General features: G+C 31.9%; 2 protein-coding genes across 2 annotated transcripts in view; one reads left to right on the forward strand and one right to left on the reverse strand.

The window, feature by feature from the left end:
* insc (spindle orientation adaptor protein inscuteable) overlaps nucleotides 1-7802 on the reverse strand; it is an 82521-nt gene extending 74719 nt beyond the window's left edge. Inside the window, exon 1 of the mRNA XM_085960844.1 lies at nucleotides 7527-7802. The gene's annotated coding sequence lies outside the window, so the exon portion shown is untranslated. The remainder of the gene's footprint in view (nucleotides 1-7526) is intronic.
* A 1903-nt stretch (nucleotides 7803-9705) lies between these two features.
* Nucleotides 9706-12067, forward strand: RpS16 (ribosomal protein S16). Its single transcript, XM_085960811.1, has 5 exons — nucleotides 9706-9737; nucleotides 9832-9876; nucleotides 10631-10762; nucleotides 11245-11359; nucleotides 11771-12067. The coding sequence occupies exons 1-5, from the start codon at nucleotides 9720-9722 to the stop codon at nucleotides 11914-11916; spliced, it is 456 nt and encodes a 151-aa protein (XP_085816937.1). The 5' UTR covers nucleotides 9706-9719; the 3' UTR covers nucleotides 11917-12067.
* The last annotated feature ends 1122 nt before the right edge of the window (nucleotides 12068-13189 follow it).

A 13189-nucleotide genomic window follows, 5' to 3' on the forward strand; every position in this document is an offset into this window, starting at 1 on the left:
ACTTTGCTATCAAAGACATACATATATGCATTATTAAAATCCAACAATAAAATTCGATTATCCTAAAAAAGATATGTACATGCGAACAAAAGCAAATAGTCGCTAACCCAGTGCAAGCATTAGTTGAGTACATAGCTACATTTTGTTTTTTTGTATCCATCCATTCAGGTTATTTGTATTGGTGTAATCATCAATTCAATAGTTAAAGTGCAATGTTAACAAAACAAGTTAGCATCAATAAAAAAACATGAAGTACATACCAGGTTTTTGGACACTGATATTTTTCCTCCTATATTTCAACTTTAAACAGCAAATTAATCTGTCTTCATGTCTCGATATGAAGTATGTGATACTACTGTACACAGGAATGTCCGAATCTACTTCAATATTGTGAAGAATTCTAAACAATACGTATCAACGATTATGTAGATGTTTACGAAAGTATTTTGTAAGGAATTTTAATGTAAGGTTCCTTAACCTGCCCAATAGATTATAGAGAAATGACCTTTTAGTGGGTCGTTGAACGTTACAACTAGATACTCCTACCTACAGTAATATACCGATAATGCGATTAAAGCCCTTAAGCTGATTCCCTATACATTCCACTTTGGTTGGCTTACCCCAGTGACGCTCATAAAGTAGATAAGTACACGATACAACATTCTTCTATATTTTTGAAGTAAGTTCTAAATAATAGACACAAAAAATGTTGAGTTGAATGAATTATGCAGTCAATTAACTGTATTTAACATTTCAAATTAGAATACTTAAAATACCTACCTCCCACAGATGCATCTATGATCTATGGACCTCTATGGTTACATGTAAATTATACGTAAAACATTTCACCGTGGCATAGTTCGCCGTGAGCTTTCTTATCGGAAAGAGATGACCGTATCCAATTTTATTAGATTCAATATGAACATTAATTCAGTTTTCATGGCTGATTATGGCAAAATTCATGAATTCAAAAATGAAAACCTAACCTACCATAACAATTAATCCGGTACATCGGCTATTCAAAATTTGTTTGCTGCTGGCTTCCTGTTAACCGACAAGAACCGTGTTTTATTTAGACATGAATTTTATGTCAGAACTATACGACCCAAAGAGGTTGAACGGTGCTTAATATACGGTCATATATTTCCGATACAACATTCTTCTATATTTTTAAGTAAGTATATTAAGTTGAATACTAGATATCTTCAAATGCCAATTAATAGGGATCTATATAAAAAGATGTTGCTGAGTTCTGTAGAATGAATGAATTATGTAGTGTAAATTAACTGTAGGTAGGTATTCAACATTTAAAATTAAAATATTGAAAGTACATATGAATCTATGGTCTACGGGTCTAAAGGATATAGATATAATATAATATTATGAAATATACATAAATCCTAAATAGGTAAGGTAAGAAATATTATTCATAATAATTAAGAATGAGGTTTTTAAAACGTATCTTACGGACCATGTCCAACGGTGGTGTAATTGACACCCTCCGTTCCCACGAAGAGTTAAAAATTTATTATTATTCTTCACGTTTCACAGAAAATAAAAATAAATCCAATAACATTGACCGTGACACGATTAAAAAAAACTCCCTGGTTTTTTAAACCGTGTCCATGAGCTCATATTTCCGGCAAACTATATAAATATTATTCTACACCATAAAATTTCCGGATTTGGCTATATTCTGTCGACTTTTGCTGGACGAAGAACATGCAGGATTTTAATTTGGGAAGACAACGTGTTATTCCCATTATATCCAGACACGTGATGATTGGCTGTTAGCCATTCTCTCACTCATTCCCTGTTCATGACTATTAGATCAGGGATGAAGGAAGATATAGGGGGAGAATCACAATAATGTCAACTGAAAAAGATACATGTAACATTTATGATTCAACCGAATTTTCTTAAAATTATTGTATGCCTTGAATGTAGGAAGAGTTTCCATTATTATTTTATTAATAACTGAGCAGTTGCGTACTCGCCTAATTAACATTTTAGTCTGTTTATATGCAGTGAAATTTGCCATGTATTTTCAATAGGTAATAATAATGTGATTGAACAGAAACGAGTAATCTATCAAACCTAATAGATATATTTCATTTTCATGATAAACATTACTTTCTATCATTACCTCAATACGTGTTAAATCAACTTAAATACTAAAAAGAGACATGCCTTATTTATTAACGTAACTGTCTCATATGCCACAAATATATCGTAAATCTATCAATATCAATAAATAATTGACATCTTATAGTAACTTTGCTTATCAATCATTGTTAAATGTTGTCTATAATAATTGATAATATTGACAATGCAAGACTAACATTGCGTTGTAAAAGTATAATATAATATTTTATGCGGTAAAGCTCTGCAGTGTCGAGAGAGATCTACGAATGCTGGGTATCAAAAACTGGTGAAGGAGAGAGTACCAGCGAAGATGTTGGAGGAGTGCGTAGTCTACCCCATGATGACAATACAGGATGGGAAGCAGTGTATTAATTTTATTCATAATCAACAATTTTCGTGTTTGGTGCTGAAGTAATAAATGTAAACACAAAAATGCTTGTAAACCATAATCATAAATAAATCTTTTTTTTTCAAAAATTTATATCAAATCGAGCTTCAATATTGGGACCATACCTAAATAAAATTTTATATAAATAAATAAGGATTTCAAGTTATACACATTTATATTTTTATAAAACTCAATGTTTTTCAAAATAAATATAAAAAATATGAATTAGTCAAAAATCTCTTAGGCGAAGCTTAGAAAACTTAATAAACTAATTTTTAATAATAAATATGACCATATAATATATGTATTAATAATAAGATGGGGTTCTACGACAAATTCACATTTTTTACAATAATTGTAAGTTTATCTTTGACTTAAAATATTTTTTTTTCAGTTGAAATTGTAAATTATCACAAAAATATCTCAAATTGCAAGCTTCGTATTTTTCCGATAGGTGCCTCTGGTAGGTAAAGACATAGCCTTAACAGATTAGTTTGTTTCAACAGTTTTAATTCAATTTTATAAAATAATACATAATATACATACGAACGTGCAGGTTAATCGGTAATATTTATTTGCATTTTATTTTGGCTTAGGTACTTTACCCAATCATTGCAGTGGAAGTTATAGTAAGTCTTGAACTTGTCAGAGCGGTTTCTCGTCTTTCAAAAGTCAACAGGTAACTTTACTGCCATATTATTGCGAATGGCAGTTTTCACTTTTTATTATTATTCAATACAACTCGTTTCAATTAATATAATACACCGATTTTATTTGTAGCAAAGATAAATGCACGCAGTTAAATTATAATTTAAGGAGGGAGCCACTGTAGAAATAATGTTTTTTTAGTATCCAATGTTCTCAAAAATCTGGAAACATTAGGGTATACCTACCGTTTAACTGTTAACTGGTTTATTTTTTCGTCGACGGTATATTAAATTTAGTAAAATATTTTTAAGCTGGTGTTTTTCTTAATTAATTTATAATAATTAAGCCGTCATATTGTGAGCTTAGTGTCAGCCACAAAGCTAAAATTCTTAATAAGTTCATAAACTTTTAAAATAACGCATTAAAAAATATTTATCCAATCTTTTTAGTGGCTTACTGTAATATTAACGCCATGCGTATTGCTTCATCATCTTGGATTGTATAATATTGTTTTAACTATGTTTAATCCGCGTTTTTATTTTATTTTTCAATCACCTATTGACCTCCGCATATATAATTATATTTTCTACGTGTTGTTTTATATTAGTTATCTGTATGTTTCGTTTTGTATTAAGTTAGGTATGAATTCGTAGACGGTGCCAGCTACAAAATTATTTATAGGCCAACTTATAAATGCCATCCTCGGCCAGCAAAAACTCTTAAAATAATGAATAAATAATATAAACTAAATAATGATTTATTGGTAATATTGGCAATCAGGGGCGTCGCAACATTATGCGAAAGGCGTGCGGCGCACACGGGTGGCCAAACCAAGGGGCGGCTTGATCCGACAATCTTCGTGACGCACGAATGATTCATTCGTAATCTAATCATTAATTTCATATTTTACTGTCATCTACATATACCTATGCAGAGTCTCAACATATTATTATATGTTGTTCAAAAGAATAATCTAAGTAGGTACCTACGGAAGATTGAGCGAATGCTCGTGCATGTGCGTCGGTGACCAAGTTGAGTAAATCGACTTCAAAGTTAAATTAATACGCAATTATAACATTATACAACTTTTTTTAATAATCCGAAATTACGTCTTGCCATCAAATATTTCAAGATGTTTCTTTGTTTTTGTAAATGTACCTATTTACTGTTTATAGACAAGTCAGGAATGATTTTTTTTCCTAAGATTCAAATCAATACGTGTGTGATAACTGATAATAGTGATAATATATTTTTAAGTGATTGTCACTTATAATCGTATCTTCAATTAGTGCAGGGCTCAAAATGGCCGGAGCGCAGTTACGGTTCGTTAAATCCCCGAGATTATCGCTCCGTCTCGTGGACAAGTTAATTTGATCGTCTAAACTAGCTTGGCCATATAACACAAAATCAAATACACTTATTTTTATGAAATACGCATAGAATTAGATTAATATGTTAATATTTTCGGAAACTATCAAGCGCTATTGTTCGTAAAATTTCCCATTTCGACCACTGAATTAGTCTTTATAATGTTTGAGGCTTTCGTGGTTGCTTATTATCAGAATAGATTTTTGCGTTGTCATCGCGTGTTCTTCCGCCTTCTTTCCTTGATGTTACAGAGGCCATTCTCAAGAGATAATAATATTAAAATGTATCGTTAGAAGTATGAACTACTCTTTATTCAAATTACCCTTCGAACGTATCTAGGTACGAGTACAGAGGTATTATTGTTGTTATGTTGTATTTGTCTGTTTAAAATAAATAATGAAATAGGTAAGTAGGTACATAACAAATTTGCAGACAATTTGAGCCAAACTTTGACTATGGACGTCACTGCCTTGAATACTACCGTTGAATACATATACCAAAATCGAAAATAACCACTATGCTAGTTTTTTAGTTCCAGGTAATCTCATTTTCATATTATAATGGTTTATATTGCACCTTATCATATTTTTTTTACTTGTAAAATATAGAACATGTGTGTAAAAAAATAATTAGGTATAATGATCGATTAGTAATAAATGGAATCATGCCAATTACGGTTAATTTCGCACGTGCATTTTGTGGTTGTATTAAAAGTGAAAGATGTTTTCCTCTCATTTGTGGTTGATGCCGAAAACGTGACGGGTTTTTTACGTGTGCATTTTTAACGTGAACGTAAATAAATCTACGTATGCATGTATTCGCTTGTCTGTATAATTTTTTAGTTTACCTATATCGTGACGAATTGGAGGTACGTTTCATAGACATGGTAGGTAGAACCTTCTACCTGTCGTATCAAAAAAAATATTAAATCAACAACTTAATTCTTGCTCAATATTAGGACGCGTTGTAACAAGTGGGTAGGTACCTATTAACTTCAATATTATTATTCATATCTAACCAGGGCATCCAGTAGGATATGTGTATTAAATTACAGTAGACACTATCAGAGCTACTTATAGTTAAAAAAAAAATACGACTGATAATCCTACAATTCTTGTTTGTCTGGTTTAAAAGAAAACATATAAACGCCATACGTGTTGTCAGATGGACTTGAATCAACAGGTCTAGATATTTTGATGCGAAATTATTCATTTGATTATACCTAGTTAAATTTATTGCATATTGACCATTCAAACGAAACCTCTAATATACAGGTATTTAATGACAGATATGGGAAGGGAAATCACAACACAACTCGCCTCAGTCTCTCCCAATTTTATTTTCAAATTTTAATTAAAATTTAATAAGTTGTGTGTGTTTCCAAGTTGATAGGTTGATCAGTGTTCCTGCAATACACGTACACCAGAGTTTCCCAACCGGTGTGCCCAGAGCGAATAGGTACACTAAATAAACTGATAATAAACACGATGACACTATTAATTATTTTTATGGTACTTGGTTGCCGACATGTAGTTTTTGGACGTTTTTATGGTTTAGAAGTTTAGATACCTACAATATTATGCTATGACAACAAATATTATAGAAACCATTGTACCTATCTGTTTATTCGTTACACGTGAAATTCGCAACATATTCTGTTAATTTAACAAATTGAAAAACTACGCATTTACCTACATATCAAGTTATATGTAGCAGTTTTTTTTTAAATTGTACTGCGAAAATGTTTGGGAAGCACTGAGTTACGCATTTAAACACAGTGGGAAAGTACTACACAGAAATGTTTTGATTCAAATTCAATAACGTTTAACAGTTTACCGGTTCAAATATTTTAGGCATATTCCCGACTGTACCGCTTCACGCAATCAATTACATTAATGCAGTATTAGAAATTCCGTGTCTATTATGACGAATGTAAATTTACCAGCAATAATTAAAGGGAAATCTTTTGCCTGGGTCGATGCGGAATAATTTTTACTTGGTCACTTGAAAAACTCAATGTCAATCGTTACCTGCCCAGCCGGTAGGTATGCAATTAATAGTTATCAATATAATATTATTATTAACAGTTGTTACGAATTTATTATATAACTTTAACTAATTGAGATTTTCACCTTGGCAGATAATCGTAATACCTATGTATAATACCTTCATGTTATCATTTATCCCCGGAAGGTCAGTGATGTGATTTTAATGATCAAATAGGTCATTAAAAATCACATTTGTGGGATAATATAAGTTAACCTCATTTTTAATTATATTTGATAACATATTATTATGAATATCCGACTTTCTACTTTATAAGAACTTTCTTAATTGGAATTCTATAATCATTGAATATAATAGGTACATTGGTACTTATAAGCTACACTATTATACTATATATAATAAATATGTACCTAAATATTATATTGAATTGAAATGCAAAATAGAAAATTCATTCGTTGAAATAGAATTAGGTATTGCCTCGGATATATTAGCTAGTTGACGGCCACTATGTACCATTATAAAAAAACAAAGAATTATCACATATAATACCACAATCACATATAAAATTCATTATAAGTTATAAAAATTTAATTATAAATTAAGTCAATTAATTACCACAGAAAAATTGTGTTAGCTATGTATTTATTATTGATGATATCAAAATTAGAAACCGCATCGGTCGTTATATTATTTACAATATACAGTTTATAAATAAATGTACTTAATTAAATGTAAACATTAAGTTAATTAAGTACCTATGTGCCGACCATGGGGTTAACTTCGAAAGTCACTTCAAAAGTTTGAGAAAGGTTTATTAATTTTATATTTAAATTGACAATAACACAGCTTTGCAAATAAATATTTAGATATATTATTATATACAATACAAAATCCATGCGTATTCCGTTTAACATAGTTTTTCTCAATGTTTATACAAACAAAAAATAGAGATAAAAAGTAAATACCTTACCTTGATAAAACGAAAAAAAAACTCCGCAATAATTAAATCTGTTGTCTAACTTAAGAGCACTTCTTTGGAACAAAAGTTTTTCTCACAATAAATTGCTATCGGTAAGCTTTCCACAATATACGATGTTTATTTTCTGAGCGCACTGCACGATCGTAAAGTAGGTATTGTACTGAAATGAACCGCGTAGAATATTCGAAGAGCAACTTCCTCCGCGAGAGTGAATCACGAAATACCTCGAATTTTCTGACTTCAAGGTACCTACCTATCCGCTGCAGTGAAAATTTTGTATACAGGGTCGAATAACAGGTAGTGTTGACTAACACAACAGTTAGCGCCATCTCTGTATATAATAAAAAAAAACTATGGTAGAAAACTGTATGTAATTAAACATATTTACTACATTGTTTATTTTATAAACAACAAGAGGACGCTATGATGGCATTGTTATGCAAAAGTACATAATAATATTATTGTATATTATTTTTATTTGAAATTAGTGAAAAAGTATGCCAATCGATTGGTGAAAGATATAACTATAATAATATAATGAATCACTAAGTGTTTTCAAAAAAAATGTAATACTAGTAACTAATCATAATTATTAACATTATGTATTTTGACCAGGGAACACAAAAATAATAGGAAATGGGTTACTTTCTGGGTGAGGTTGTATCAAGGTTTCAGTTGCGTCCGGTGGGGGTAGGCAGGTCTTGCGTTCCACGGGGGTGACACATTATAAAGGATGGCGAATGAATGAGCTTTGCCTAGGGACCTATGACCTAACCATCATAAACATATAAGCCGAGTCCGGTTATAAAACCTTGGTCCATGGCAACTGGCTTTCACATTTCTATCTTATTAATCTGATTAGATGTATTGAAATACACTTTTCATTCATTTTTATTATTCCCTGACCGTGGTGCAGAAATGCCTTCTTTATTTTTTGCTTGGTATAGGTAGTAATTTGTAATAATAATTAATTATTGAATGTTTCGGTTTCGTGAATGGTTACAGTATTGAAGCTCAATTTAATTTAAATAAAAAAAATCAAGTACCACTAATACCCACCTCGGACACACCTACATAATATATTTATTTTTTAGAAAAATCAATGTGTTTTTTTAAATAGCATTACCTGTTAGAAAATCTAGTCTATACATTAGATTAGAAAAAAAAATATAATTACACTACAATTTTTGTTTTTACGAGTAATGTCTGTTAGTCACTGTAATGATAAACATATTCTAGGTATAATAAAAATATTGTATACATACTAAGATGAGCTCAGATTAATAGCAGATAAGATAATAAGCACAGATTTTATAAATATGGCTTAAAGACGTGTATGGCACAATTTTTTTTAAATTGTGATCCACTGATAAAAATATTTTTTTTAAGTTTTGGGAATATTTGAGATATTAAGACAGGGGTGGTCAACCTTTTTATACCTACTGCCCACTTTTGTATCTCTGTTAGTAAAAGATTTTTTAACGGCCCACCGGTTCTACAGTACTTATGGTGATTTATAAAGTAGGGAAGTAACATTACTTTATAAAATTTATAAAGCAGAGTAAAAGCATACTAATTACACCAAATACTTTATGTCAGACTTTCGGTAAGTTTGGCAGAATAAATCTTTATATAAAACATTGTTGTTTGCGCTCGCACTATTTATAGCGCTTTTTAATTTCACTTACGTAATGTGAACTAAACTTTACATTAGCGAACTTGGCGATATAAATAGTATATTTTGTGAAATTTAAATTATCACGGGGAATTTTATGAAAACATAGGTAGGTACCTAATGAAAATGTTTCTAAAACCCCTACCGTCCACTATGAAAGCTCGAAAGTCCACTAGTGGGCGGTAGGGCCAGGTTGACTACTCCTGCTTTAAAATATAAATAATTACTAATAAAATTGTATAAAATTGCAAGCTTCGTATTCTGCAACTGTTTGCCTATAGCAGACAGAGCGTTAAACACGTTAATCCCATCCTCAGTCTAGTCATTCAATAATTATTTTTTTGAATATTATTTTAACAATTTTATTGTTGAAAATATTTATGCAAAATGCTAAAAAAATGATTTGGCCATAAACGGGTGCAACTCATTAAATGGCACCAAATATACTGAATATTTGTCATATCGCAACTGGCAACTTCGTTTCCGTGTCAATTTCCTTCCAAATCAAGATGTCGGCCCCACCAAAGGTTAGCATCGTTGCTTAAAGTTTTTTTGTGGTTATTACTTATTAGTTATTTGGCGATTTTGTGATTGATAATTAAATTTAATGTTATTTTTCAGCCTAAACGCGAGCCAGTGCAGGCCGTCCAGGTTTTCGGCAAGAAGGTCAGTAATTCAGCGTATTGTTTTATCCACGTGGTTTCTAATGGAATACGTTACAGTTTTACACTTTGATGCTGTTACGACCGGAGCGTTAATAACATCCTCTCCGCGATTCTGTGTTTAAAATTTTAACGTACACGGAAAGTTCGATTCTATGTGACATGTAACAATTGTTGATGATTCAGTATCACGTTGAATTGACGTTTCGTCAATAATGTCAGTTGCTGTATTTCTGCCGAAACTCATAAATAAAGCTTGTAATTCTCTCATGTTATATTCCAATTATAATATCGCACCGGCCGTCAACCAATGGGAGGACTTCCATGGAATCTATTTCTAATATTTACCTGTTGATACGATTTAATGGCGACTTCCAATGTGTTGTATTTGCCCATAACCATGAAACACCAAGCGCTCTTTAGATTGGTTTGAAAGACTTGTGTGACGTTTTACTGTCCTAAAGATTTGGAGTGGTTAATTAATAGCACTAAACTAACCTACCCTTACCCACGATGTGTAGTGTAAATCAAATAAGTGCAACTGTGATTAACAGGTCTTCTTCATTGGAAACATGACTTCATTATTCATTTCTCACATAATATACCTACACACTTATAAACCATTCAATGTTCGTGTAAAGAATATTTTCAATATACCTATGCATAGAATTTTTACTACCCATTTGTTTGCAAGCCTGTGGAACTGTATATCTTTTATAGTTTCAGTTGCAATAGTTTGCCCCATATTTTATTTACAGAAAACAGCCACAGCAGTTGCATACTGCAAGCGTGGACATGGAAACCTCAGGGTCAATGGACGTCCCTTGGATATGGTGGAACCTAAACTTCTCCAATACAAACTCCAAGAGCCCCTGCTTCTTCTTGGAAAGGTATTAACTTAAAATCATTCAGTGTAAAGTTTATGTTGAGAACTAGAAATCCTAATTTATTTCAAATGAGCGAAGCTCTATCGATAAGAATGAATAAATCTAATATTTTAATTACATGAGTAAAGTCAATGACTCAGCTATATGACAGTCTTCATTCATTATTTTATTCAAATGGTACCATAAACTATTGCAGAATATGTTTGGACATATAAGAGAGTTACCGTTTGTATTAATTACTATCATACATACAATTGTTTTGTACTGTCTGTATACAATTCGAATGTCAGCATGACTGCATCGACAGCTTGCGTGGCTGGAAGTAGAACCTAACACCTTAAGGCAATCTTTCATCCCATCAGTTTTAACAATTTAGTAAAGGGCCAGGTGGTAACTGTTTGGTCTGTGTGATTTGGGTATAACAGTAATTAAAAATGTGCAGTTTATGAATAGTTTGAAGTAATTCTGTTTTTTTTTTTTTTTAGGAAAAGTTCAACCGTGTTGACATCAGAGTGCGCGTGAATGGTGGTGGACATGTTTCCCAGGTTTACGCCATCAGACAAGCAATCTCCAAGGCCCTAGTTGCTTACTTCCAGAAGTGTGAGTGAAAACAATCACATTCTCATTATTATACATTTTCAATTTTGATATCATTCATAATAAATATATATATATTTGAGCGTTTTTTAATTTGCCAATTCCATATGATGCATTGTTTAGTGTTCATTTCTAATGGGAAAAGCCTTGGTGACAGCCTGTACTGTTAATATGACATGCGCCTAATGTTTCTTGGGCTGGAACTCCTTAGAATCCAGAAAGAATCAATTCATCAAATGGAGGCTACTTAATTTTATCGTTTATATATGATGATATACTTTATCCCGAATATGAGCATCATAGCTTGATGTGAAATATGAAACGTGAAACTGAAGTCTTATTCTAGTAATATAAAAACCATGTACTTGTGGGTATGGGCAAATCTTAAAATTATATTTTATTATTACCTTACAGATGTGGATGAAGCGTCCAAGAATGAAATCAGGGACATTTTTGTACAGTACGACAGAACATTATTGGTAGCCGATCCTAGAAGATGCGAGCCCAAGAAATTCGGTGGTCCGGGAGCTCGTGCCCGCTACCAAAAGTCTTACCGTTAAGCTGCGGGAGATGTTTGTACACTTACTCCACCACTGCTTTCCTACATTATTTTTTGGTGTGTATTCTGACACCAAGGAATTGTGAATTTTAGCAGTTCTCTGTACACTGACAACATGTACATTTCATTATAATATAAGGAAAAAATTGTCATTCACTTGTTTTTATTTTCCCATTTTACTCCTTTATATTGGTTGATGATCGACTGAACATGTTTGGATTTATTCCGCCTCTATTTAAAGAAAAACGATTCTCCGTTGTGCGGAGTTGACGTGGACAAAAAGAAATTAAGGAGCCCCAAACTTCATATCGAGACTATGATAGAAATAATTGGGTGTCTGAAACACTTTCATGTTTTTTTTTTTACATTGCTCTACTTCCATACATACAACATTCCTACACATTTTCAGGAACCGATTTCTTATGAAAGTCAAGGACTGCCTGCATACCAAATTAACTGGTTACTGTAGTTATGAGATGTATATTTTCCAAAACCGAAAGTACATAATTTAGTAAAGAAGGTTTGAAAGGGATGTTTTCAGTTTTTTCCCATCGTATTGTATTTTCAAATTGGAACAATATTTTTATTAGCCAATGAACCCTTTGTTATTGTAACAAATATAAACAAGATGAAATGAAAGCTATCAGTATTTATTTTTATATCATTTGAAATGGTCTGTTCCTGTGTTTTGGACTATAAATGTGAAATTATGCACATATTTATTAGATATCGCCGGGTTTTGGAACTGTACAGAACTTACATAATATTGCTCTTTATTCTTCACAAAAGTAGTCACGGTTGTTACGTCTGTATTGCAAATTGAATTTTGACAGATTTAGAAATGGGCTGTCTTGTCAATCCGAGATGGAGTACTGCGCTCAATGTCTGCCTCCTAATCCATGTGCACAGGTTTGAACCCTGTAGGTAGATTCCTTTCTAATATCAATGGAGTTCAATTGACAGATTGGGTATTATTAACTCAGGTTGACTATAGTGAGTTATAGATAAGGTATTGTTTCTCACTAATCATTTTCTTCAATCTGGTGTCAATCGATCAATGGTTGTTGGATTATCTTACTCTGGATCCAATATTACTCTGAGAAATGTGAATTTGGTGAAGTCATGACCATTGGCTTTAGATCATGGGTGGCCAACCTCTTCAGCAGCCGGGCCAGATTTTAAAAATGAGATTTCTCACCGGGCCGTACAACGAAATTTCTTTTATTATTCAAAGCAAACAAGAAATATATTGTTTTTTTTTTAAGAAGATATAA

The sequence above is a fragment of the Rhyacophila brunnea genome, unplaced genomic scaffold, assembly GCF_057557595.1.
Source record: "Rhyacophila brunnea isolate RB1 unplaced genomic scaffold, BYU_Rbru_1.0 scaffold_12, whole genome shotgun sequence".
NCBI lineage: Eukaryota > Metazoa > Arthropoda > Insecta > Trichoptera > Rhyacophilidae > Rhyacophila > Rhyacophila brunnea.